This window comes from Rhodamnia argentea, chromosome 5, assembly GCF_020921035.1.
Source record: "Rhodamnia argentea isolate NSW1041297 chromosome 5, ASM2092103v1, whole genome shotgun sequence".
NCBI lineage: Eukaryota > Viridiplantae > Streptophyta > Magnoliopsida > Myrtales > Myrtaceae > Rhodamnia > Rhodamnia argentea.
The window spans coordinates 30224811-30249310 of NC_063154.1; the positions used below are offsets into that span (position 1 = coordinate 30224811).

The 24500-nt window shown below is 38.9% G+C and overlaps 3 protein-coding genes across 5 annotated transcripts in view; all 3 read right to left on the reverse strand.

Moving 5' to 3' along the window:
- Positions 1 to 24500, reverse strand: part of LOC115733903 (disease resistance protein At4g27190-like) — a 56381-nt gene that overhangs the window by 7104 nt on the left and 24777 nt on the right.
- On the reverse strand, positions 7772 to 11833 carry LOC115733819 (beta-ureidopropionase-like). 2 transcript variants are annotated; one of them, XM_048279412.1, is made up of 6 exons: positions 11711 to 11833; positions 10594 to 10701; positions 9179 to 9367; positions 8851 to 9078; positions 8542 to 8766; positions 7772 to 8240 (listed from the first exon to the last, which is right to left on the reverse strand). In XM_048279412.1, exons 1-6 carry the CDS (start codon positions 11831 to 11833, stop codon positions 7875 to 7877), a joined length of 1239 nt encoding a protein of 412 aa, XP_048135369.1. In that variant the 3' UTR covers positions 7772 to 7874. The 2 variants fall into 2 exon arrangements, with proteins under 2 accessions (XP_048135369.1, XP_048135370.1); XM_048279413.1 differs by lacking the exon at positions 11711 to 11833 and adding an exon at positions 11277 to 11402.
- Positions 18860 to 23200, reverse strand: LOC125315170 (disease resistance protein At4g27190-like). Of its 2 annotated transcripts, XM_048279404.1 has the most exons (3): positions 20276 to 23200; positions 19098 to 19350; positions 18860 to 18990 (listed from the first exon to the last, which is right to left on the reverse strand). In XM_048279404.1, exons 1-3 carry the CDS (start codon positions 23144 to 23146, stop codon positions 18914 to 18916), a joined length of 3201 nt encoding a protein of 1066 aa, XP_048135361.1. In that variant the 5' UTR covers positions 23147 to 23200; the 3' UTR covers positions 18860 to 18913. The 2 variants fall into 2 exon arrangements, with proteins under 2 accessions (XP_048135361.1, XP_048135360.1); XM_048279403.1 differs by lacking the exon at positions 19098 to 19350 and having other exon boundaries at positions 18868 to 18990.

Consider the following 24500-nt stretch of genomic DNA (forward strand, 5'->3'; position numbering starts at 1 on the left):
TCGATTATTTGGCATGGTAATGATTAGACCTGTCAAACGGGTAGGTCGGGTCGGATTTGGGGCAGGTCATAAATGATTCGATCCAAATTGATCTATTAACCCATTTATATGATATTCTTTCTTCTAATGCTGTAATCAATTGGAAACTTCTACCTTTATAGATTTTAAATTTCGGCAAAGAATAAAATTCTAAAGCAAAAGCAAAAAAAACACTCAAGAAAACCTAAACAAAAGCAGAAAAAACCAAAGAAATATCTTCTTAATATAAAAGTTGTTTACTTATTCGATCCAAATATTTCGATGTAGTGCATTATAACTAAACTAATTGAAGAGGAAAACAATTGCAGCATAATTCGCGAATTGTGTACATAGAAATAGGTCAAAAACGTAAAATGGCCGTGCTATTACTTTATATATTGAATAACGATTTTTTACCAGATTTGGGCTAACTTTGGCACTTATATCTAATCAATGTTGACCATTAGTTGAAAATAACTCTCGACTTTTCATTTATTACATCTCTCATTTTCGTTGATTTCCTAACATAAAGCCCCTCATAATCATCTCTTCAAGTGACAAACATTCAATCACCAAAAAAAAAGTGACAAACAAAATTAACTCAAAATTGATGTTGTTTAACTTTTTTTGCCAACCATGATTGTCACATTAGCATTTCAAATTACTCGTAAGTCCTATATTTATACATTTACGAAGACTATTTGTTCGGCCAAAAAAAACTTTGACTATTTGAAAAGGTAATGAATAACTTCTAACAAAACAAAGTTATGACTATTAGAGTAATGAAGGACGTTCTGTTTGTAATTATTATTATTTTTTTTATGGACTTTTGTAATTAAGTTGATAAGGACCTTTGCATAATAACTACCTAGTTTATAACTTACGAAGAATAAGTGCATAATGTAAATTACAATATAAGGACCGCTCTTTGAATTTTTTGTTTCCCACTATCGCCACTGCTTCTCCCCTCTTCTTCCTAAATTATTATCGATTGAATTTTTTAATATTTTTAAATTTGTGACTTTGGTCGAGAAAATTCTACAAGCTTGAAATGCGTATTCTTTAAAGTAACTTTTCTATTAATCTTAGTGACAATGGGATAGCACGAGACCGTACCTCGGATGGGGCAAAATTTCTCTGTAAAGATTGTCTTGCGGGGCATCTAGTAAGGCAACAGATGGAGAAAGATGAGGAAGGTAAAAGCAAAGTTATACTTTATGGACTAAATTTACAAACTCAGAAATATTGCAAAATGAAATCGGTGTGCCAGCCATCCTGTGTGACACTATTGGCGTCCACGTCAGCATTTCTTGCTAAAATTGATCGATGGACTTAATTGGCAAAATATGAAAAAGTTTAGAACTCAATTATAAAAATTGAAAAGTTTAGCATTAAATTGGCCAAAGTGCAATAGATTTAAGACTTTTAGGACAATTTTCCCCTTTCTCCGTTGATTTCTCTTTCCAGCTGGCTCTCTCCTTCCACAAGGAAGGTCTATCTCAGTAACCAAAAAATCTTATTCTCACTCTTGAGGAGGGCATCCAATGATGATTCTACTTTGCTATGGATTTTGCTTAAAAAAACACTCTTAGGAAACTGGATGAGAATTATAAAGTATGTTATGAAACTTTTCTCTTCATTTATGATTTGCTAAATAAATTTTCAATCTTCAATATTCTTTAGGATGGAGCTATTTCCATCCCTGTTTGACTTGGTAAACAACTCTTATTATCACTTGTCCAAAATAACCTTCCATGTTAGGACACAAGTTCATTCACTCATTCACCCTGATTTTTTCTCTCCCATCTCATTTCTTCACCTTCTATTTTCACTGTGAACCGACTAAAACATCCTTTAATTCTTGAAAATCAACAATCATTAATTAAGTATACTTTTTCTCACTCATATTTTGTTTCCCACTATCGCCACTTCTTCTCTTATCCGGCGAGGGTCGGCCGACCCTTTTCTGCAACCAACGAGGGTTGGCCAATAATCCTCATTGGGCTTGGAAGGAAACAAAGAAAAAAAAAACAAGAGAAAAAAATAGGAAAACAATGAAAAATCAGAATTTAAAACAAATTACAAAAAATTTCCGCGTCAGCCCCGGCAGTGCCATATAGGACGGCCAATGCATGTGTCGGCGATTTAAAGCAAAAATTGGCTGGATTGACTCAATTGAAAAAAAAAAAAAAGGCATAGGTTTAAGCCTCAGTTAGTAAAATTGAAAGTTTCAGCATTAAATTAGCCAATGTGCAATAAGTTTAGGATTTTTGGAACAATATTCCCATGGAGAAAGAACCCAACTACTTTTTACTGGCAAAGTTGACAATCGCTAGCTGAGATTTAGTAATTCAAACGGCAAATCATTCCCTACATGATGGTTCAATGGCCAAAGAAAAAGGGAAAGTAACTGGGAAACTCGGAATAACTCCTTACACAAGCAAGAAGTATAATCAAATTCAAATCGTTAATCGTGCGCTTTTGCTCGTGAGGGCTTTTTACGCTTGTCTTTTCTTCTTTGTGCTTTAAGTTTCAGAAGCAGCAAGCGACATCAAATCATTCCCTGCGTGATGGTTCGAGGCCAATGTAGAAAGGAAAGTAACTTGGAAACTCAGAATTATTCCGTGCGTTAGCAACAAGTTTTATCAAATCCAAATCATTGATTTTGCTCTTTTGCTAGTGAGGGCTTTTGCCTTTTTCGTTTCTTCTTTTTGTTTTGAGTCTCAGAAGCAGCAAGCTTTATAAATTATTCCCTGCATGATGTTTCAATGGCCAAAGTAGGAAGGAAAGTAACTTCGAATCTCGGAATAATTCATTACGCCAGCAAAAGTTATTATCAAATCCGAAGCGTTGAATGTGCTCTTTTGCTGGAGAGGGCACTTTACCTTATTTGTTTCTACTTTTTACTTTGAATTCCGGAAGTAGCACGTATGATCAAACCATTCCTTGCGTGATGGTTCAATGGACAAAGCAGAAAGGAAAGTAACTTAGAAATGCGAAATCATTCCCTGTGTTCACCAACAAGTATTATCAAATCCAAATCGTTCATTGTGCTCTCTTGCTAGTGAGGGATTTTACCTTTCCGTTTCTTCTTTGTGCTTAGAAGTTTCGGAAGTAGCAAGCATTATCAATTCTAAATCGTTGATTGTGCTTTTTGGCTGGTGAGGGCTTTTTAACTTCTTCGTTTCTTCTTTTTTATTAGAGTTATAGAAGCAGCAAGCATTTATCATATCATTCCATGCGTAATGGTTCAATGGCCAAAGTAGAAAGGAAAGTTACTTGGGAACTCGGAATCATTCCCTACATTGGCAACAAGTATTATGAAATCCAAATTGTTGATTGTGCTCTCTTTTGTTGGTGAGGGCTTTCAACCTTTTCCGTATCTTCTTTTTGTTATGAGTTTCGAAAGCAGCAAGCATTATGAAATCATTACCTACCTTTTAATTCAATTGAGACTTCGATTCCTGTCCTAAATTAGGCATCTTTTGATATTCTTTTTCTAATGCCGTTATCAGTTGGAAACTCTATCTTTATTGACTTTTGATTTCGGCATGCCAAAAGATTATAAACTAAAATTAAAGAGAATTCTCAATAAAACCTAAACAAAAGCATAACAAACTAAAGACATACCTTCTTAGGCTCCATTAGGAAAACTGTCAAAAAAGTCCTAAACATTTCGCATTTTTGCCAATGCGGTCATAAACCTTTTAAGTTTGTCGATTCACTCCTAAACCTTTTCACCTTTTTCCGATTCAATTCTATTGGTAGGAAATCGCTGACATGGATGCCGGTCGTCCCAAGCAGCACCACCGACGCTGATGTAGACAAATTAAAATAATTCTTAATAATTTTATAAAACAATTTGATGTTTTTAATATATATATATATATATATTTTTTTTTTTCTAATTCGGGGTTTGAAGGCCGACGACCCCACCGGTAGGGGTCGTCGACCTTACCCAAAGGTTGACGAAGCACCGGTGGGGGCCGACGACCCGTATCGGACCCTATGTGTGGGCCATGAAGCCCTCTCACCATAGGCAAGGGTTTGCAGCCCTCGCCCAAGGTTCGGTGGGGGTCGTCAGGCCCCACCGGCCCTAAATTGGTAGGCTCCAGCCTTAAACCCTAAATCAGAAAAAAAAAATACTAGAAAAAATTAATTTTTTTTATAATATTGTTAAACATTTATTATAATTTACCCACGTCAACGTCAACGAAGCCATATTAGCGATTTTCGGCCTATAGGACTTGATTGGCAAAAGGTGAAAAGGAATAGGATCGAATCAGCAAACTTAAAAGGTTTAGAACTAAATTGGCAAAAGTACGAAAGGTTTAGGACTTTGTTAACAATTTTCTCGGCTCCGTCTGTTTCTTGGAAAATGAATGATTTGAAAAATATTTTCTAAAAAGAGATCGCTTGAAATAATTAGACACCACATTCCCTGTCTTGACATTTCATGTATTATTTTTTAAATTCTTATGGATTTGTCGACAGATAGCTCCTCATAATCATCCCTTAAAGTAAAAAAGAAGAGTGATTTCGTATGCAAAAATCCAAGCCGTTTAATTTCTTTTTTCCAACCACAACTTTTAGACTAGAATGTCAAATTAGTCCTCAGCCCGTATATTTCTTACGACTATTTGAAAAGGTACTGGTCCCATGTATGTGTCAGCGCAAGCAATGTCTTAATTCCGCGAACTTTGCTTTGCTTTTTCCTGATTAGCACCTTTTATAATAAACTAATTCCAAGGATTTGCTCCAATAGTTGAAAGGAATGACTCTAAATAGCAAGTATAGCTTCCTTCGTTCTACGAAAGACCGACTTTCATGCAATATCCACGAAACCGTTTCTTCTTCACTCACCATCAGCGTTCTCCACCAATGCCAAATAAAACATTTGTTAACAAAATTTAGCTGTATACATATAACAAAAGAATTATAAAAGAAGAATGCGAAAGACCGAATTCAATTTCGTTTTTAGATTGGAGCATGTGGATTTCCTTATGAAGTTTGTACCCTGTTTGGCAGGAGGCCTTTCAGAGTTTTCAAATACTTGAGTCATCAATACGTTTTGTTCATTCTATCTATATTGGTTGAAGTCATATAGAGAAGAAATCTAATTCCATAGTCAAGTACAAAGTACACTTTTAAGTCCCCTAGCTCTTGCACTTTGGGTTATTGGATTTTTGAATTTTTTTCCTTTTAGTTTTAGAAAATTCTATATATTTTGATAAGCATAGGATAAACCAAAGCTTTAGAGTCATGCTAAGCACAATGAAGTAGCCATCTAAACTAACTAGGACCAGTAATTTCTTACACAAATTAAAATGTTTATACATGATTATATAATTTTGAAGATGACACGAATTCAATCTACATAAGTCCCATACGGTGTAAAAAATTATAATCCTCGTCAAAGACACAAATTAACAAGTAACGAGATGCCCTCCTCGGATGTGATGATAATAAGACTTTTTGGCTAGCTAGAGAAACCTTTCTTGTGGATGGAGATATCAAGCTGTAAAGAGCAATCAATAAAGAAAGAAATGCACCAACTTTTTGGTATAAAAGGTGATAGTCAACCCCCGAGATTTAGCACCAATGATCCCACAATTTGGTATTAGGACGCTGGATGTTCCTTACGTAATGGATGAATGGCAAAAATAGAAGGGAAAGCAATGTGGAAACTTGGAATTATTCCCTACGTGAGCAGCAATCAATCGCAAATTATTGATTGTGCTTTTTTGTTTGTGAGAGTTCTTTACCTTTCTTCTTTTTCTCCTTTTTGCTTTAAGTTTCGTAAGCAACAAGTATTTCTAATCATTCCGTGTCTTTTGATTCAACTACTTAGCCCGTAAACTTTCATATTTAGCATATTAATAGTTCGATTCATGTCATAAATTAGAGATTGTTTGATATTGTTTTTCTAATGCCATAAGCAATTGGAAGCTTCTTTCTTTATTGACTTTAAAAGCAACCAAGTTTGGGTATAAATACCAAGTAATCTTCATGTTTTAAAACCAGACATTGATACTTCCTAATCCAAACAATTAGCTTTGCGTAGTCCAGGCTATGAATTTCGTCCAAACTAGCCCAACGTGCGGCCCGATTCGCTGCAATTTGTTCCGAATAGGATAAACTCTAAGCCCGATCCAAGTTTTTTGAAGAGTTGTGAAAACCAATTCTCAGCAAATACATTCACGCTCGGCTGGAAACTGAAAAACAGAGAGTAGTTGGTAAAATAAAGTCATCCCTGAACATACAGTGTTTCGAATCAAGAACTCAAGAGGACTTCTTATGCAGCGAGGGATCAGATATGACCCGTGCTTCAAAGTCCGGCTTCAAATACCGAGCGAGCATGTTAGTTGATGTTGGGTTATATGGATGGGTGGGTCGCCCAAGATGGACTAACCCAGCCCAATACCCAGTTGGAAAAACTGCCAAAGGCAAGTTATCTTCTTGGAACATAATAAAAGAACGCTACTACGTTATTTCCGGAGTTTATCGCTTAAGACATTCTTTCAACAAAGAACAGAGAAAAGAAGAACGACGACTCCTCTCTCGCCCAAGTGATCCGGTGGTGGTCGGGTTCAGGACCAAGGCAGGCCCGATCTCCCACCCATCGGGGTCTCACTGTGGCCTATCCGATCAGGTGATGGGAGGGTGGGGGACCGAAGCTGGTCCGATTTCCCGCCCGTCGCGGCAAAAGTCCAACCCAAGTCCTAGTGCAGCCGGAAAAACTGGGTGGACCCCGGTGGGATTGGTTGTGCCTTTGTGTCCATGCTCGCCTTGGTATGCCGAAGTGTGATTGCTCGGGTATAATAGTTGGAGAAAGTTTTAAGAGCACCGAAAAACTGTATTAAAACTGTCTTACTAGACAACGTGGCGGTCTTTTATTGGATGTTGAAACAAGTGCGTCCCATTCAATGAACAAAAGACTGTCACGCCACTCAATTGGAGGATTAGCAAGATTTCTTTAAGATGTCTAGTATCGCTCATAGTTCGAGATATCCATGATGTATTCGCTAGGATTATGACTTTTGGGGGACACGTACGGTCCTTTTTAGTGGCGAGTCTTTATTTGTCAGATTTGAATTTCTCAAATAATTTCTATGGTTGTTTTTATTCATTTTTTGAATATATTCATATATCATACCTAGATCATGCCTTCTGTGGTTGGAAACATAAACGGAATTCAATTAAGTCCATCATCGTGAAAAAGAACACAAAACTATCTTGTGTTATCAAAATGCCAGTCTAGTGATGTTAAAGTTTTGAGATATGCTTAACACCCGATCTTGTCAACAATTCTGTTTACACCTAACAAAAATTTCAAAATTACGATGAAATCTCACATATATTTGACCCTCTTTGCAGGGAGCTTTTGGTTCTTACTAGGTGACAAAGCAATGTGGAGCATCATTTTCGAACCTGTGCGTAGCTTCGTAAATTTCACTCTCCAGACATGTTGCTCTTTCTATTTATCCAATAATCCAAAGAACGAAAAAGTTTGGATCGTGGTTTATGTCGACAGCATCAATGACACTTTCAGGTAGATAGTTCATGCTTAGGTAGATAGATTAATCGAGCACAAGTTAATTTACATGATTGAGTTACCATCCAATTCGTGTCCATACCGGGGATCAACATTTGTGATTGCAAATATTTGAATCAAGAAGTGATACTATAGATTTGGAAAGAAGTCGTTCTTCTGAAGGTTTCTCATTTTATTTACAATCGAACCCGTCAAACAATGGAACACACATATATACAGACATAACGTGTGCCACAGTCCAGAAAGTAAACATTATTTCGATACAGTCATCCCTAAATGTATATTATTGTGAATCAAGAACTTAAGAGGACTTCTTATGCAGCAAGGGATCGGATATGACCTGGGGTTCGAAGTCCGGCTTCAGATACTGAGCGAGCAAATCAGCGTAGAGGTTGTACCGAGAAGTCATTCTGAATCCCCACTTGTCTTTCAGCTGCCTGCAGAGGTTGAGATCCATGTCCGAGATCAGCAATCCATCTCTGTGACGGGATAGTGATGGCGTGCACGAAGCATCTGGAGCTGAAAAATGACTGGATCCATAGAAGTGCCCGAAATCTATGTGCTGTGGCTTCCCGTCGCCTGATGTGAACGGATTGGGAAATGTTTCTGTTCCTACCCGATTAATTGATCCAACAAAATAACTGTTGGCAATGGCAGCATTTCGGGCCTGCAAATTGATTTTACAATTAAACATGGTTAACTGAGGAGATTATCAAGTCAGTTCATTTGAATCTACAATTATTTGATAAGCTCCGACTTTGTGCAATAAGACTTTAAGTTGTTTTCTTACTATTTTCAATCATTTTTCCTTCTTGTGAACAAAAAAAAAAAAAAAAGGTCATGGTAACCTTTGTGCCTGTAAGCATAACACAGAGGTTCCAGAAATCTATCAAAAAACGAACAATGACAAATAAAAAGTCATGGCACAAGTTCACTGAATCAAGCATAGGATAGGGATTTGTAAATACCTCAATCGGCCACATTGGCTCGCTAAGTTCGCCAACGGTTGCGGAAGGGTTGAACACAATCTCTGCACCATTCAAGCCAAATGCTAACCAATTCAAAGGATGGTGTCTCCCATAACAAATATTGACAGCGATCTTTCCAAAAGCAGTCTCAAACACAGGATGCCCAGTATTTCCTTCCATATAGTAGGTACTTTCATTGAAGTCTCCAACCCTGGGGATGTGGTTCTGCGAAATGCGATCATCAAACTTAAAAATATCACAAGTTCAAAGGGATACATCGAACATAGGGCCCGCAACAATTACACTGACCTTTCGATGCTTGCCTATAATACTGCCATGATTGCCTATAATAACAGCAGTATTCCAGATAGTCTCCCCATGGTTCACATCCCTCTCAAGGATAGGATTAACAATGACCATGTTATACTTTTTTGCTAGATCCTGAAGAAACCTTGTTGATTCTTCATCAACAGGCTCAGCGAATTCACACCACCTCTTCTCTCTTGTACAAAAGGCAAATGGCATCATCCATGCTTCCTAAATTTAAATTATTTAGTTCATTAGTGGAACTTCAGTCTTTCAAGTCCAAAAGGAGAAACCAAAAAGCGTATAGCTCAGGCTTCATGGCATGACTAACCTGCAAGCATAATATGTTCACTCCGGAAGCACCTGCAGCATCTATCATTGGTTTTACTTTCTGATGGATAGCCCTCTTTTGATCCACAAAGGAAGCAGTTGTGGGAAGAACTATAGAGTTTTGGATAATCCCAACTCTGACAACTCGTGGTTCTCTTAATAACTCCTTGTCTGCCGTAAAGCGAAATGCCTGAAAGAAAATCAGAATAAATTGATCAAAGATTCCACAAAACTGGTCAGAATATATCAAAACCAAAGGATCCTGCCAAGACAGTAATGGCTTTCAATAAAAGTAAACAACTACCAAATAGCGACTGCCACAAAGAATATGAAAGAGCACTCTCCTTAGCTTCCTTAATAGCAAGTTTAATCAACTAGAACAATTTGACTACATCAAAGTTTGCATGTTTCTCTATCCATTGACTCACAAGCTCCATAGAATCCCAACATGGTACAAGACTATAAAAGTCACACTTTCTCGTACCTTCCATCTCATGGAAAAATTCAGAACCAAGAATTTATGCTAAAACAGATTTGAGAAGAACTCATTTCCAGGACTATGCTTATGCTCTGCACGACCTCCCTAATGATAAGGTCTCGATATTGCCAAAGGAAATCTGGACCAGACATTGGCAATTCGTTGCTTTTAAACAAATATTTCCCCAGTTAGGACCATATGTATGAATCCCAGTGACATAATATTATTCGGTCCATGCTCTTTTATCTATCACAGACATGAAAGATTACTGAGTTATAAACAGAAGCTACCTATGCCCCTTTGGAAAGAGAACAAGGAGCACACATTGGAAGATCTTTGCTCATGTTCCTCAGAGAACTTCCAAACATTTGTTGGCCTCAACTCCTATTTGCAGGCCTGAGCAATGCTGGAGGAACTTGCTTCAGAGGCTATTGGGGTGACATTGGATTAAGGCAATCATAAATTGAGTATTTGTTGGGTGGAGTTAAGGAACTTTGTCTTCCATGGTTGCCAAAAGGAACATAAGGCATTGAAACCAATTGCCCTGGATACTTTCAGTTTTCAGATGATGTGACTTATATATTTCCATCTATTTTTTCTATGCTAGCTCACGGAGGAGATAAGTATGCCAAAAAGCATTTTCAGTCCTCTCAGGGTGTTCAGTCATCTCACCCATGACAAGAAAGTATTTCCTATGCACACACTCAGATTCCCCATATGCCCCAACAGGAATGTGCTGAGAAGACAAGTTTCATACTATCTACAAAACCGTTTTACATGAGGAATCTATTTGATTTATAGTGAGTCTTTATCAAACTCCAACAAAACGCTATTGAAGTACATGAAACAGTGCAGACTAGTGTGACCAGGACTCTTAGCAACAGCATTTAAATTGCCACATCCAATAAGCAGCACGAAAACAGAAAACACAGGATCACCTGTACGTCAAAATTACATTCAGATGAGAGAGCTTTTGCAGAATCTGCCAGAGGAACAGCTTCAAGAATTCTTCCACAATTCAATCCAATAAGTAAACGACTGACTTCCTGAAATCAATATCATCAAGATTTAACAACAAAGTAAGATTGCATCACAATGGAATGACATGCTTTGAGTGTTTGCTACTTTAGCAAGAAGAAAGGGACCGATTGCTGAGTCATTTCAATTGTCTCAACAAATATTTTCATGGGCAGTTGATCCGTGTCAATTTAAAATCCATTTGGACTTGAAATTACTTGATCAAATCCAGCTCTCTCTAATAAGACTTTTAAGCTGTCTATCCTTACTTTTTGTAGTATTTTTTTTTTTTTTTGTACTTAAAATAGTGGACAGTCATGCGATTTGGGAGGCCACATGCATGAAAAGTAAAGGAATAACACACCACAATCCCTAAGATCCACCTTTACGACAGAAGTCCAGCTCCTACTAGTAAATGATATGTCTACATATGCAGACCCGTGAGATGCAGGACAGATCAAACATCCTCCTAGATTGACTGATGACATCAATATTCATCTAAACAGCAAAGCATATGCAACTTGTGCAATTTCCATAACTTTAATTGTAAAAGGCGAGCAGAGTGACAACATAAACCGAGCAGAACAGAATTCTACTATCTGACCACATCATTTTTGTGTATTTCATTCCAAGATTTTACTACAACAATCCTTCTCGATGCAGCCTTTGCTTTCCTGATTAGCACCAATTCGAAATCTGTAGATGCTATCATCATCAGGCTCACAGAAAAGCACCAGTGCCAGAATATCTTCCACAAAACGAACTTCGTCGTTTTTGATTCCACAGATTTCACGAAATCAACTTCATGTCCTTAATAAACTCAGGTCAAAATCTAATCGAAGAATAACACTCCAGAAATATATGCCAAGTCAATCGGATCAACAGCGACAAGGATTCAAATCGACCGGCTACTGCTTCACGAGCTAGTCCCGATCAAACGACACTGAGCCTCGCGTCTCACTCTCTCTATCTATATGCTAATCAGGTTACGAACTCAGGGTTAAGATGAGGATAGAGATGCAATTGAGAAACGAAGACCTGAAAGACTTGGGGGCTGAGACTGTCGCAGAGGAGGCGATCGAGCGACTCGTAGCCGCAAATCGAGCCGTCGCGAGCGGCTGCGGCCTCCTCTTTGGCTTGTCCGTTCCGCGTCGTCTCCATGTTCCCGCTGGAGAGGCGTGCGTAGGTGGAATTTGAAGAGAGAGAGAGAGAGAGAGAGAGAGTGTGCGCAGAGACTTTGAATTTAAAGAGGAGGAATCATTTCCAACGTCACGGCAGGAAATTAAGTCCATTTTTACATTTTTCATTTTATTTTTCTTTTGATTTTCCTTCAACTCTTTCTTAGGTTAGTACAATTAAGTCCTTAACATTGAAATGCTATGATTAATCGCCAAACATGCTTGATTTGATACAATTTGATCCTTCCAGCGAGTTGCCAATCGGATCTCATGATACCGCAGATCAGTAATCCGATGCAATGTTTTCAATAGCTTTTTTTTATTATTATTAGATAGTATTGTTTTAGCTTCTAATTAATTGATTTTTTTCGATCTCTTTGGTTAATTTTTTTTTTTTAAGTTTTCTTTACGAATTGGAGCCACATCAGCACCATGTCAATACTACATATGCTAAAGAAAATAAAATTTGAAAACATGACCACGGACTCTGACGGACAATGTCACGTCAAAGGCTTGATTGCGTCTGATTCCAAGCTTTTATGACTTGATTTTTATTTGTTGAAATTGAAGAATTTGATTGCAGATTGAGAGAAAAGCTGAAAACTTTTTTATGCAATTACTCTAAAAAAAAAAAGAAAAAGAAAGAGAATGGATCAACACTTCCATCTTTTGCATGAGAGGAGATTTGAAGAAAACAGAAAGGAAGTGGGATGCATAGGTAACTTATAGAAAAAACGAGGATGGTTTGTTTTAGGCAGTTATGCTGAGGTGGCAAATGCGGAGAAAATTGTGTTATTATCATAATGATAGAGAATTAGTGGGAAATTTAGTGTATTATTTCATGGGACTATGTATTCTCACATCCCCACATGGCTAATCCTGAGCTTTTGTTCCTCAATAAAAACAGCGTCCTTCATCATTTCTTTTTTTTTTTGTTGCAAAAACTGTGATTTTATTAGTGAGAAAGAGGGAAATTGGAAAATAAAATGACTTACCTCAATGAAAATCTCCTGCATCCCGACCTTTCACTGTGCCTCTCGCAACACCAACCCTTCCCTTTTATCAGTGGCTGGAACATTAAGAACATGAAGAAATTCAGAACATATATGATGCTTCTTCTGGCGTCGGACGATTTGAGAAGCAGAGAGGCAAGAGGAAAACAGATGGATGAGAATGCACATTAATTGGGCCTTACTGGATTTCATGTGGCGTAGGTTTATGGATATAACCTTTGTATGGTTGCATTGAGATCGCCCTCCCGTTCCCACGTGTACCATGGGTATCTGAACAGTGACGCATAACTTAGTTCTGGTGTGCTTAGCTTACCCTTAGAAAAGATGTTCATTTTGGGGCACTCTTCCACTTTAATATGTGTCAAGGATGGAAACCTCAAGACGCAACTTGTGGTGGAGGAGAAGCATTCTAGGCTTGGCATATTTTTGAGTACCAACCATTCTAGCTTCCCAAAAGAAATCTCTTTTCCTTCTCCATTTCCATCGTCTGCCGCTACTTCTTTCATTCTTTCACATTCTATTATAGTCATCTTAGTGAGATGCACCAAACTTGCTATCGCTGAAGCTGTTCCTAGATGTACCAATCCAGAGGAATTCATCACCACCAACTTCGTTAAATTCTGGAAGGATGTCACAGCTGGAAATAGTATCGTCAAATCGGGACAATCCCAAACCCCAAGTGTGTTGATGCTCGGAAGAACTTTTGATACTAAACAGTCTTCTCTCCACACATGCTTTAACTTGTGTAGCTTGCTCAACTTAAGTTCTCTTAAATTTTTGAGCAACGGATGTTTTCCCTCGTGAACAAACCGTTCGTCATGAAACATATCTTCAAAGGAACTACGGAAGACCTCAAGGCTTTCTAGATTCTGAAATCTCTCTAGGAGGAATCTGAGAGGAAAGACGGATTTTTCATCATGAAAGCATGCCAATGTTAGTGCTTTTGACTTGCCAAAGATGTCATCGTGAAATTTCCCATCCTGTATCGTATGGATATCCTTATCGACTAATAAAAGTCTCTGTAAGTTGGGAAAGTCCTGTGAAATTGTCAATACAACGAGAGAAGTAAATTCAACAAAGGTTCAATAATGAGTCATGTGTTATAAAAAGGTAAACCTAAGTCAGATGTCGCATGGAAGGTGGCCATTTTCTTACGATTCAATGGATCTCAAGAGCCATGCGTACAAGTCTCAAGCTTTTAAAGTCATGATACAAAATACAACTGTGATCGAATGCTCCACTACAACCATCCGTATTGAATTTTTGAAGAAAATTTATTATGTGGAGGTTGGTACTGTTAAGTTGGTAGAGTGATTTTAAATTCAAAACCACCTAGCTCAGCAAATTTGTCTTTTTATTAGAATTTTGTATAACAAGATGCACTCATAGTAACTAAAATATATGGGGGTCCCCAAACTTAAAATTGTGCTTATGATATTAGAGATATGTTATGTTGTCTACGAATTGACAGTTAAAGGGTTTCGGATTTTCTATGGTATCATCATGTGACATGGATATGTAGTGGACGTGAGATATAATGCGTGGCTATAGAAAAAAAATTAGAATATAGTGAATTAAATTTCTAATGTTTTTTCCACTGTTAAATTTATGCTTTTAAGAATTTGTAGAAAATTCACTAGTGACACGTGTCAAGAATGGAGAGGACCGAATGTCTAATTATTGGCTTCCGTAAGGAGCACTGAGCACTAGAATACACGAATTTCAGTTGGATTAGATGAGGAATATCGCCAACAAATGTAATTATTTTTGTAATTTTAGGGAATTGAATTTCTTATGGGTTTCCATAGACAAAATGTACACTCACAATAATAAAAAAGGCATGTCTTATGTTGTGGATAAACCGATACGTAATGACGTGAGTATGCAGTGGACATGAAATTAGCGAATGCGTTTTAGGAAAAAACTGTGAAAGAGTTGTAGGAGTCATACCCTCTCAAATGAATAGTGTGCTTCCCGATTTGAAAGGTCTTGTTCGTGGTCTCTCCGAGTCCACTTGTTCGTAAGTGCCGCAAAGGACAACATGTTCAATTTGTCACAGTGAGTCACTCGCAAATCCTGCAAGGATGGCCAGCTTAAAGTAGGAAAGTTAAGACAAAAGCTCTTGAGTCGGGGCATATCATGTAACGTCAAAGAGGTCAATTTCGGGAAAAGAACTTGAGCAATAGTGGAGTGCGGAGTATCGTCTCCACTTGAAACTATAACCTCGAGCCCACAAGACTCTACTCGAAGTTTGCAAAGTTTGTTTAGACTTGTAGCCAACCAATGCGGAAACAGATTTTCAAGGCTTTTACAGTTATGAACCTCCACTTCCCATAACTGTTCACAAGTGAGAGTTTCTAGAGGATTGTCGGTCCATATTTTGCTTAAATTGTCCATGTGGGAGAGAAAAATCCACAAAAGTCGAGGAAATTGCACCTGCCATATTATGAAAAAATGGCACAATGAATGTCATTACATTAAGTTAGGAACACAAAGAAGGAATTTCTAAACTTCCCCAACTCTTTCAAATCATGAAAATTCAAGAGCGTATTAGTGACACAAACAGGGAGGGGCTGAATGGTGCTTTCTATTCAGTTGATTGATGACTAAGGCCGAGTGTACTGTTAATAATCAACCCCAAGTCCCCAAACCATGGAAAAAGACAAATTCAAAGATATCAACCTCAATCAGATGATCCCCATGAAAAGCGAGGATGGACAATTTTTTTTTTTTTTAACGATGAGATTAACGCAATCCGGACTTGTCACTACCAAAAAAAAGACTTGACTATTTCCACACTTCCATAAAATCGTTAATAATCAAAATTGAGTATTACGATGACTTTTTGAAATACTTTAGCAATGTGGGGGATAACTACCTATTATTACGGGACAACTCATGTATGAAAAATAAACGACATTTGAGTAAATACATAATTAGTAATAACTCCTATGATTCACAATCGAATAAATGTGTAGATACTCGTTATGATGAAACGTTCGACTCCCATATGATAATAAAAAAAAATCTGGGGCAAAAACATTAAAATGAGGAAAAAGACAAGCATTTCCTCCATAAAAAAGAAAACAATAATTGAAACTTGTATACAATCCGCAACAAAGGCCAAAATGAAGGGGGAAAAAGAAGGGCCTGTTCGGTTGGCATGTATTAATTGTCTTTACAAGAAGCGATGTAAATTAAAATTGGTAAGGATGTTAGCTTGTATTCGCTGAATTCTGTAAGAGTAAAATTGAAAATTGAAACTCTATCGAATCAATAAAATGACAATTGAAATTTTAAATGGGTATTTTGTTTTAATTTATAATCAGTAGAACATTGATTATAAAGTAAACGGCTTCTCCTCTAAATTTTGGAGTTCCGGTTTGCCGATAACAAAAGTAACACTTCTAAAAGGATATGGAGATGTACAAACTATTGTTATACATGTTGAGGATTATAAAATTTTAACCTTTGTCGTAAATATTGAAAGATTATGTACCCAAATCCGTACAAAGTAGGGGAGTTCTACTGGTTATTAGAAATTTACTTATAACTAGATGATTTTGAATACGTACATATCTATCGATGTCTGAATTGTTTTGCGCTTGAAATCTACTAATGTTATCTTGGATTACGGTGGGAAGGTAAACATTTTGGTCATCTTTGTTTTGGTAGGAAACATGAGTCCGATTAGATATGATCAAAGCATCGATGACTGAAACTACGATTATTTAATGTAGCATTTATGTTTGGACATGGCACGTACTGTGCATTGTCCAATTCTATGTGAATATATTGCAAATGAAATGCCAAAAAATGAATTTGTTTGAAAGACCGACCTGTGGAGTGAAAAGTGAAGGGGTACCGAGCTCATTCTCCATCAAAGATTGCCAAGTCAAACTTCTCATCTTGGGGCAGTGGGCAATAGTTAGCCTTTCCAGGTTGGGACATTCCAGCGTATGATTTTTCCCCAAGAGAAAACTAGTCAAAATGGGCAAGCATTCCAACTCCATCTTCGAGAGATTGGGGAACGTAATCTTCTCCACGACTCTTCCCTGCCCTTCCTCATCTGCGATCACTCCTTCCATTCGACCGCACTCCTTTATTTCTATCCTTTGAAGATTGGCAAGGCACCGAGTCATCGATGGAGTAAAAGCATGTCTCAAGTTGCTGCACTTATAAATGGTAAGACAAGCTAGAAAATTGTAGGGCTGTGCTCCTTGAAGATCTTCGTTCCATATTCGCCTCAACTTTGGTAGGTTGACCAAGTCCAAAGTGTGAAAGGAAGGCAGCACCCGAGCGCTTTCCAGACCCTCGAGGTGTTGAAGATCGAATATTTCTTCTAGTAACACGCAATCGCGCACTTGCAATGTCCTCATATTGTCTAAAACAAGCATCAATCTGGATGAAATTGCATTAAAGAGTGATGGACATTTATCCACCACTAGTGATTTTAATTGCCAAGACGGCTTGATGGGAATAAGTTCGCTATGCCATTTTAAAATCAACTTGGGGAACTTAGATAACCGCATTTTCTCTACTCCAGCAACCGTTGCACGTAAGAAAATGCATTAAATAAACGTTAAAAGTCTAGTTAGCAAAAAGCAATTACTCTGTTGGTGATCAAACTGAGTCAATTGCTCAGGAATTGGTAACCGAGGCATACCATTCCTTCAAACATGTTTTGAATGGTGACGTTGAGGTTTTCCTTCCAAAACCACACTTCACGTTTAGTTACTTGTACTCTGTCCAGCTTTGGCGCCTCTATTGATCCCTTGGAGAAGAATTCCATGTTGAGACATCTAGTCACAATGACATCTTCTAATAAAGGGAACATCAAAGTGTATCCACCTGAGTTGAAACGTCTCAACCCTGTCAACATATGGAACTCCAAATACTTCAGTTGTTTGAATTCCACTACATGCCCCTCTTCGCCTCCCTCATCAACGATGACTTCTGTCAACATTTTACAATTACTTATCCTCAATTTTGTGAGTTCCACCAAATTTTCAACGATTGTTGTTGTGAAAATACACGATAACCCATCACAAAATGACACATCGAGAGTCTTCAGGTGTTGAAAATATACTTCCTCGTCCCATATCATCTCAATGTTACCAATTGCAAAGATATTTAATGTCTCCAGGTTAGGAAACGCAACCTGTGGAGTTCACACATGGTATTGGTGATTCAATAATATTAGGAATTCACGAAGTTCGAAGATGTAAATATAGATGAGTGGCTAAGAGGTGAGGGAGGATTATTAAGTTGCACAAAAGGAAAATGAAACTAATAACATAAAAAAAGGAGTAAACGAATTCCATCCGAAGAGTTTCTCCTTCAGAAATGGGTTACCAAGAGGAGCATTACTTATCTGTCTACATAACAAAGCAGACCCAACAATACTTTCAACCTCGAATTTTGGCCCAACAAGTTCAAATAATATGCATAGCCATTGTCTAATGAATATGCTCATACAACTACGATACAATCAAATTGGTCCGTTATAGATTCTAAATCTAAATCGAATCTTTCCGACTCTCGGTTTAGTTGATTTCCCACAAATAACCAAACCACACTATTTATCGCAATTGTAACATCACCTAGAGATGGTTACTTCAATTGCTAACATTGACGAACATCTTCAAGGAAATTGCAAAATTGAGTAAGATTGAGGAAGAATTCATTAAAAGAAACTAGAAGCACATAAATAAAAAGTTGAACAATGTATTGGTGTAAAATAAAAAATAAAAAATTACAAGGTACAAGGAAACGCATGGAAGTAGCAGCGGTCCTCCTAACGATCATGGTCTATCGATTGTGGTCGTCCTAACCATGAAGGACAGTTGAAAATGCAAAAAGAATTATTTGGCAGATTGATTGTTGTTAATTGTGGTGGTCGTCCTATTCAGCGGTCCTCATAACTTACGCTTGTATGCTACTCATTTTATGTCAGAATATTTTAACCAAAATACGCTTTGTAAGTGATTTAGTTAGTTTTTATTTAAACTATGCTTTGTCTCTGGTGTATTTAATATTCTGACATAACGTTAATCAGGTACCTCTCGATTGAAGAGTGCACGGGAGCATGATTTGGCGCGGTCCCGACTTCGAGCTTCTCGTGAACCTGTCATCGGTTTTTCATGGATGAAAAAAATTGTCACCATACATATTGCCTATATGAATCAATCTGCAGGAAGATCTTCAGTGATGGAAAGAAAAAATCAATCTTACACTTTTGACGAGAGAAGCACGTCAAACTTTCCAAACGTCGTAGGTGTAAATCAGTTAATTTCGGGAATGCCAGAGTTTCTGATGCTTCTATTCCCCATCCTTCTTCCTCCGTAACGATCGTCTCCATCTTCACGCAATTGCTTATGCTTAATTCTCTCAGTTGTGCGAGAGATTTAACCATGGATGGGGACAACATATATCTGAGGTTATCCAAGCCGGTGATTTCTAATGTCCCTAATCTCGGAAAGGCAACCTGCGATATTTGGTCACGGAATTGGTGATAGAGTTAGATTACGAATTTCAAGAACTTCCTGATCTAAATATAGATGAGTGCCAGGGGGAGAGGGGGATTATTAAGCTGCACAAAGTAAAAAAAGAGAAGTAAAAAGATCTCCTTACTAATACGGTTTCTAATTTCCTTAAGTATTTGAGAGAATAACAGCTGGAACTTTCTCCAGTCTTTTCATGGGCAAACAACTTTGAATTGGAGAGCTTAATTTGATTACTGAGCTACTTCTATTCCATCCGAACAATGTATTTACATGTTCTTTTCATTTTTGCGAACCCAAAAATATTCACTTATCTCTCACAGATTCTAAATTTAAATCAAGTCTTCCCTCTCTTCAATGTAGTTCATTGCGTAGACTAATCAAATCACACTTTGCAATTTCTTTTTTGGGCACAATTTCGTAAATTGACTAAAGCTTCGTCCACATAAAAATAGATTAGCATAGTTGCTTTTGTTTGAAAACTCAGTCCTCCTTCCCATTCTTCATATTGGTTTTTAAGAAGGTCACCTATATTTATAGGTTTTGTGGATGATAACAAAATTTGAAACTTAAATTCGATGGAATTCATTTCAAAAGATTAGACATTACTTTAATTATGGAAGAACTTTAATGCCGATATTCCCCCATACTATGCTTAATGAAACCCTATTAACATAGATATACTTGCAGCATGTAACTTGAAAATAACTCAGAACCCATCACAAGCCAAATTTACGTGGCTTTTCCTACAATTAGTTGGATTTCTACACAATCAAGAGAAATGGCAGATTGCTTTACCTAATTACAGAGAAGGCATGAACGTATGAGCATCATAATCTCTGGTACATCTAACTAGCAAAAGACGTAAAACTCAAGAAAATAATTATTATTCTTTTGGTAGAAAGGTACCTGTTGCCCGTTGAAGAATGCAATTTGAGTGCCTGTTGGGTCGCCTGATGTGCTACTCGAAGGAGCTGTCTCGGTAGTGAAAAAGTTCTTGATATTTGGCAACTTACGCAATTTCAACACACGCAACATAGGCAACTCACATTTGGTAAAATCATCAGCTTCTACAATCCCCTGCACTGTCCTGCAATCGACAACTTTAACCTCTTCTAGCTGTGGAAGTTCTCTCGCCACTGAAAGAGGAAATAGAACTTCCATCTTGTGGCACCCTACAACCCGTACTACTTTCAATGCACTGAAGGACTTAGAGGAGATATGTCCATAGCATATTTTCTCCAAGTTGATGAGATTCACGAGAATTAACGACTCCAACGTATTAAAATTTGTATGGGATGTGGAATGAAGGATGAAATGGGTGGAGGGGCTATCCTCGACCTTTAGATGCTTTAATTTTGGGAAACCTTTTCTGGATAACGTGCAAATACTTTGCTCAATTTCTGCCAACCCACACAAAATCAAATTGTCAGTTTTCCCTAATATGCTTTGTATGCATCCTTTTCGAAGAACATCACTTTTTTCATCCAAATCGAGCACCAATGTCCTCGATCCTTTGTACTTGGGCAACCACCGCCAATATGCTATTCGGATTTCATACTTGGTCAATTTCTCGAGGTTTAGATCCTCTGGGAGCACGTTCGGATCGCCAAACCGCATGTGCAAAGTGCGGAGTTTCTCCATGCGATTCAATTCAATCGGACAGGCATTAGTTGGTGTAGTTTGCTCCACGGCATTCCATTGATGAAAGCTATGCTCCATATACAACTCCTCTAAATTGATCAAGCTTCCAAGCACACCCGGCTCAATTATCCCAAGCGGAAAACAATAGCTTAAGTCTAACAACCTCAGCTCTACCAGTTGCCCAATTTCTTTCGGCAATCGCCGAATTTCGGAGCTCATAAAGCTAAGAATTCGTAACTCTTTTAGCTCGCCCAGAATGGCTACATCGTCTAACGTACAACGATGAAGACACAAAGTGTGCAAGATCACCAGCGACTGAAACGACGAAGGCGAACGAATGAGATGTATCCCAGTAAGACTTAAGACCATGAGTTTCCTCATAGACTTAAATAATGAATCCGGAACGTTAAGAGATTTATTGTTTGTGAACAACAAAAACATCTGCAATTCGGGGCAATCTAAGTCTTCGGGAAGCTCCTCCATATCTATGTAGGGAAAGCATATCGCCCTACAAGTCTTGACCTTGTCCTTTGACAACTCTATTACGAACTTATCTTTATCTTTCAATACGAGAAGAGGTTGATCTCGTGAAGCGACGGAGGCAACAAACTCACGAACTAGGTCATGTATCTTGAAACCACCGCCGTCTCCATTCTCCAACAAAAGGGAGGATGCTTGAAGAGTGCGTATTATTGAGCTCAACCTATTTCTAGCTTCCTCTATGCTACCATATTCTGCGTATAACCCCAAACCCACGCCGTACCGCACCAAATTTTCCAGAGAGGGCTCGGACACGCCATAAACAACACAGAGCCGTAGAGTTAACTTCACCTCCTCTTCTAAATCATCATAACTCAGTTGCAACATCTTATTTATCACATCATTGATTCCTTTATCTTTAGACATCTCGATTCTTTTCAAAGTGTCCTTCCATTCAGAAAAACCAGCATCTTTAAACCGTTTTGCAATTGCGAGAATTAGGAAAGGCACACCTGCGCATTTGTGGAGCGCTTCATCCGCCAAGGGTTTGAACTCGTCAACGTGAACTTTGTTCCCCACGATCTTCTCGAACAATTCTTTTGCCTCCTCCTCCTGCAGCTCACCAAGGAGGAAGTCCCTGTCGCAGCCCATTTCCCTTCGCAAAACATCTCGATTTCTCGACGTCAACAGCAACTTGCATCCTATGACTTTGTTGTCATGTCCGCAAGGAATGCCGACTGATCTCAAGTCCAGCCCCTTCCACAAGTTGTCCAGTATTATGAGCACCTTCTTTTTCTCCCTCTCCTCCTTTTCCAACCTTGTGCGCAGAAGCTCCGCTCGCACGCTGACAATATCTTCGTCCTTTATGTCACTAAGGCCCAACGCATGCGCGATCTCTCCTTGAATCCTCTTGATGTCTGGATTTTCTGACACGTCGGCCTTAGCGACCAGGTCGAACGACTTTTCTTCCCTTATTCTCCTTTCGGCATCCACCAAAAGGGTGGACTTGCCAACCCCGCCCATCCCGTAAACCCCGACCACGCTGTTGCTGTCATTGGCAAGAGCGTCCATGATGTCCCTTATCATCTGAGCTCTGGATTTGAAGACACCATCGTCCCTAATCGACGTAGAGGCAGAAGAAGCAGAGGCCGTGGCAGTGGTCAACTGGACGACTTCTTTGCCCTCTCTCCTGGCCCGAGTCGGAGCAGTGACAATTCCCGGAGCTGGAGCTCTGGAGGAGATGTCGTTCAATTCCTTGAATTCACTGCCTTTTCGAGCGAGGTCCTGAATGACTTTGATCTTGTCCTTGGCCTTCCTGCTGAACTGATAGCGAAAATTGGGGTCAGGAAGAGTCCCGTAGCAGCAAGTCTTGCTCGCCTTTTCGAAGTCTCCCACCAGGTCTCCCGACTCCTTCAAGCTCTTCTCGGCAGTTCCCTGCCACCCACTGACGTGACTGTAGACATGCCGAAGATTGTCTCCGGCCTCTCGCACGGCATTCTGGATCCTCTCAGCCTCGTACGCCAGCTTCCCCACTTCCTTCTGAAGATCCCGGGCGTATCTCTTGGAGGACATCACGTAACCGAATTGACGCTTGATGGGAATAACTACCCACTTCAAGACATCCCATGCAATAGAGACGGCAGAATCGGTCGACATTTTTCCTTTGATTTTTTTTTTTTCGGAGAAACACGGAGCGAGAAAACAGAGAGAGACACACAGAGAGAGAAAGTGATGAAAAAGAGCAGCAAACACTGAGGAGGAGGAGGAGGAAGAAGGAGAGCTGGAGGAAGAATGGTTGCGCGGCGGAGAAGGAAGAGCGAAACAGAGCAAGAACAATGAGAGACGAAGAAGGAGAAGAAGTTGAGTGCAAAATAGGGATGAAGAAGGAAGAGCGAAACAGAGAAAACGCCTTCTGTGTAGATGGGGAGAGCAAGCTCTAAACACAGCAACTTTTTGCAAGAGCAGTTGAAAATCGAGGGCCGAGATTTAGTATTAATAGCAAAAGTGAAAAAAAAAAAAAAAAGAGAAGAAAGTAACTTGAAAACTCTCAAAAATTCCCTGCAAAAGGAACAAGTAGTACCAAATCCAAATCTGTGATTGTGCTTCTTTTGTTCGTCAAGCCTCTTTTACCTTTTCTCTGTTCTCCTTTTTGGTTTCAGTTTCCTAAGGAACAAGTATGGTAAAATCCAAATCTGTGATTTTTTATAGCTTTTAAAAATTTATTTATTTTTTGCTTCTAAGACCGACAAGCGTCGCCGGTGTACCCTTGCTGACCATAGATGTGTATTCTAATTTCTATATTGTGATATACCAATGAAGCTAGAGATCGGAACTCTTGGGCTTGACCAGGAAGCTAGGTGCTCGAACCAGCAAGCCATGGTATATATTGACCTATCATAAGCAACTGACAAGGGTGTCGTGAGGTCGTTTTCACTCGCGAAATCCTCCGGCAAAGCATCCGCGGCGTCTACCCGAAAATAGCTCGCGATGGCCGCGACAACAAGCAGAACCATGAAGAACTCGTAGAAATTCATCAATTTATTTTCCTTTTTCAAAGGCAAAATGAAATATTTTAATTGGTATTTTGAACTTTTGATTGGAGACTTTGGGTTGGTTTGTGGGGGATTGCGTGTTGACTGAGTTGGGTGGCTAAGGGAGGGGGTCCTAGTGACCGGGGCCTTTAGGACTAGGTACTGATTCCAACCGTTGGAGCCACCACGGCATGTTTTGCCTTACTTGCTCGAATAGTAACATGAATATGATACTAAGTTGTTCCCTCCAGCGAAATCCATCGGCAGCACCCTCGCTACTACCTCCATGCATCGGAGGCCGCGCATCGCCACGAAGATGACCAACACTGGCGAGGCGCAAGAGGCCAAGTACCAGCAGAGTCCGAGAGGCATTGATTGTTGATGAGGGGGGCCGAAGCGTAGGAGGCCGAGCATCGCAGGAGTCCGAGAGGCCCCAATCGCTGGTGAGGCTGAGCATCGCCTGTTTCGTAGGAGAAAAA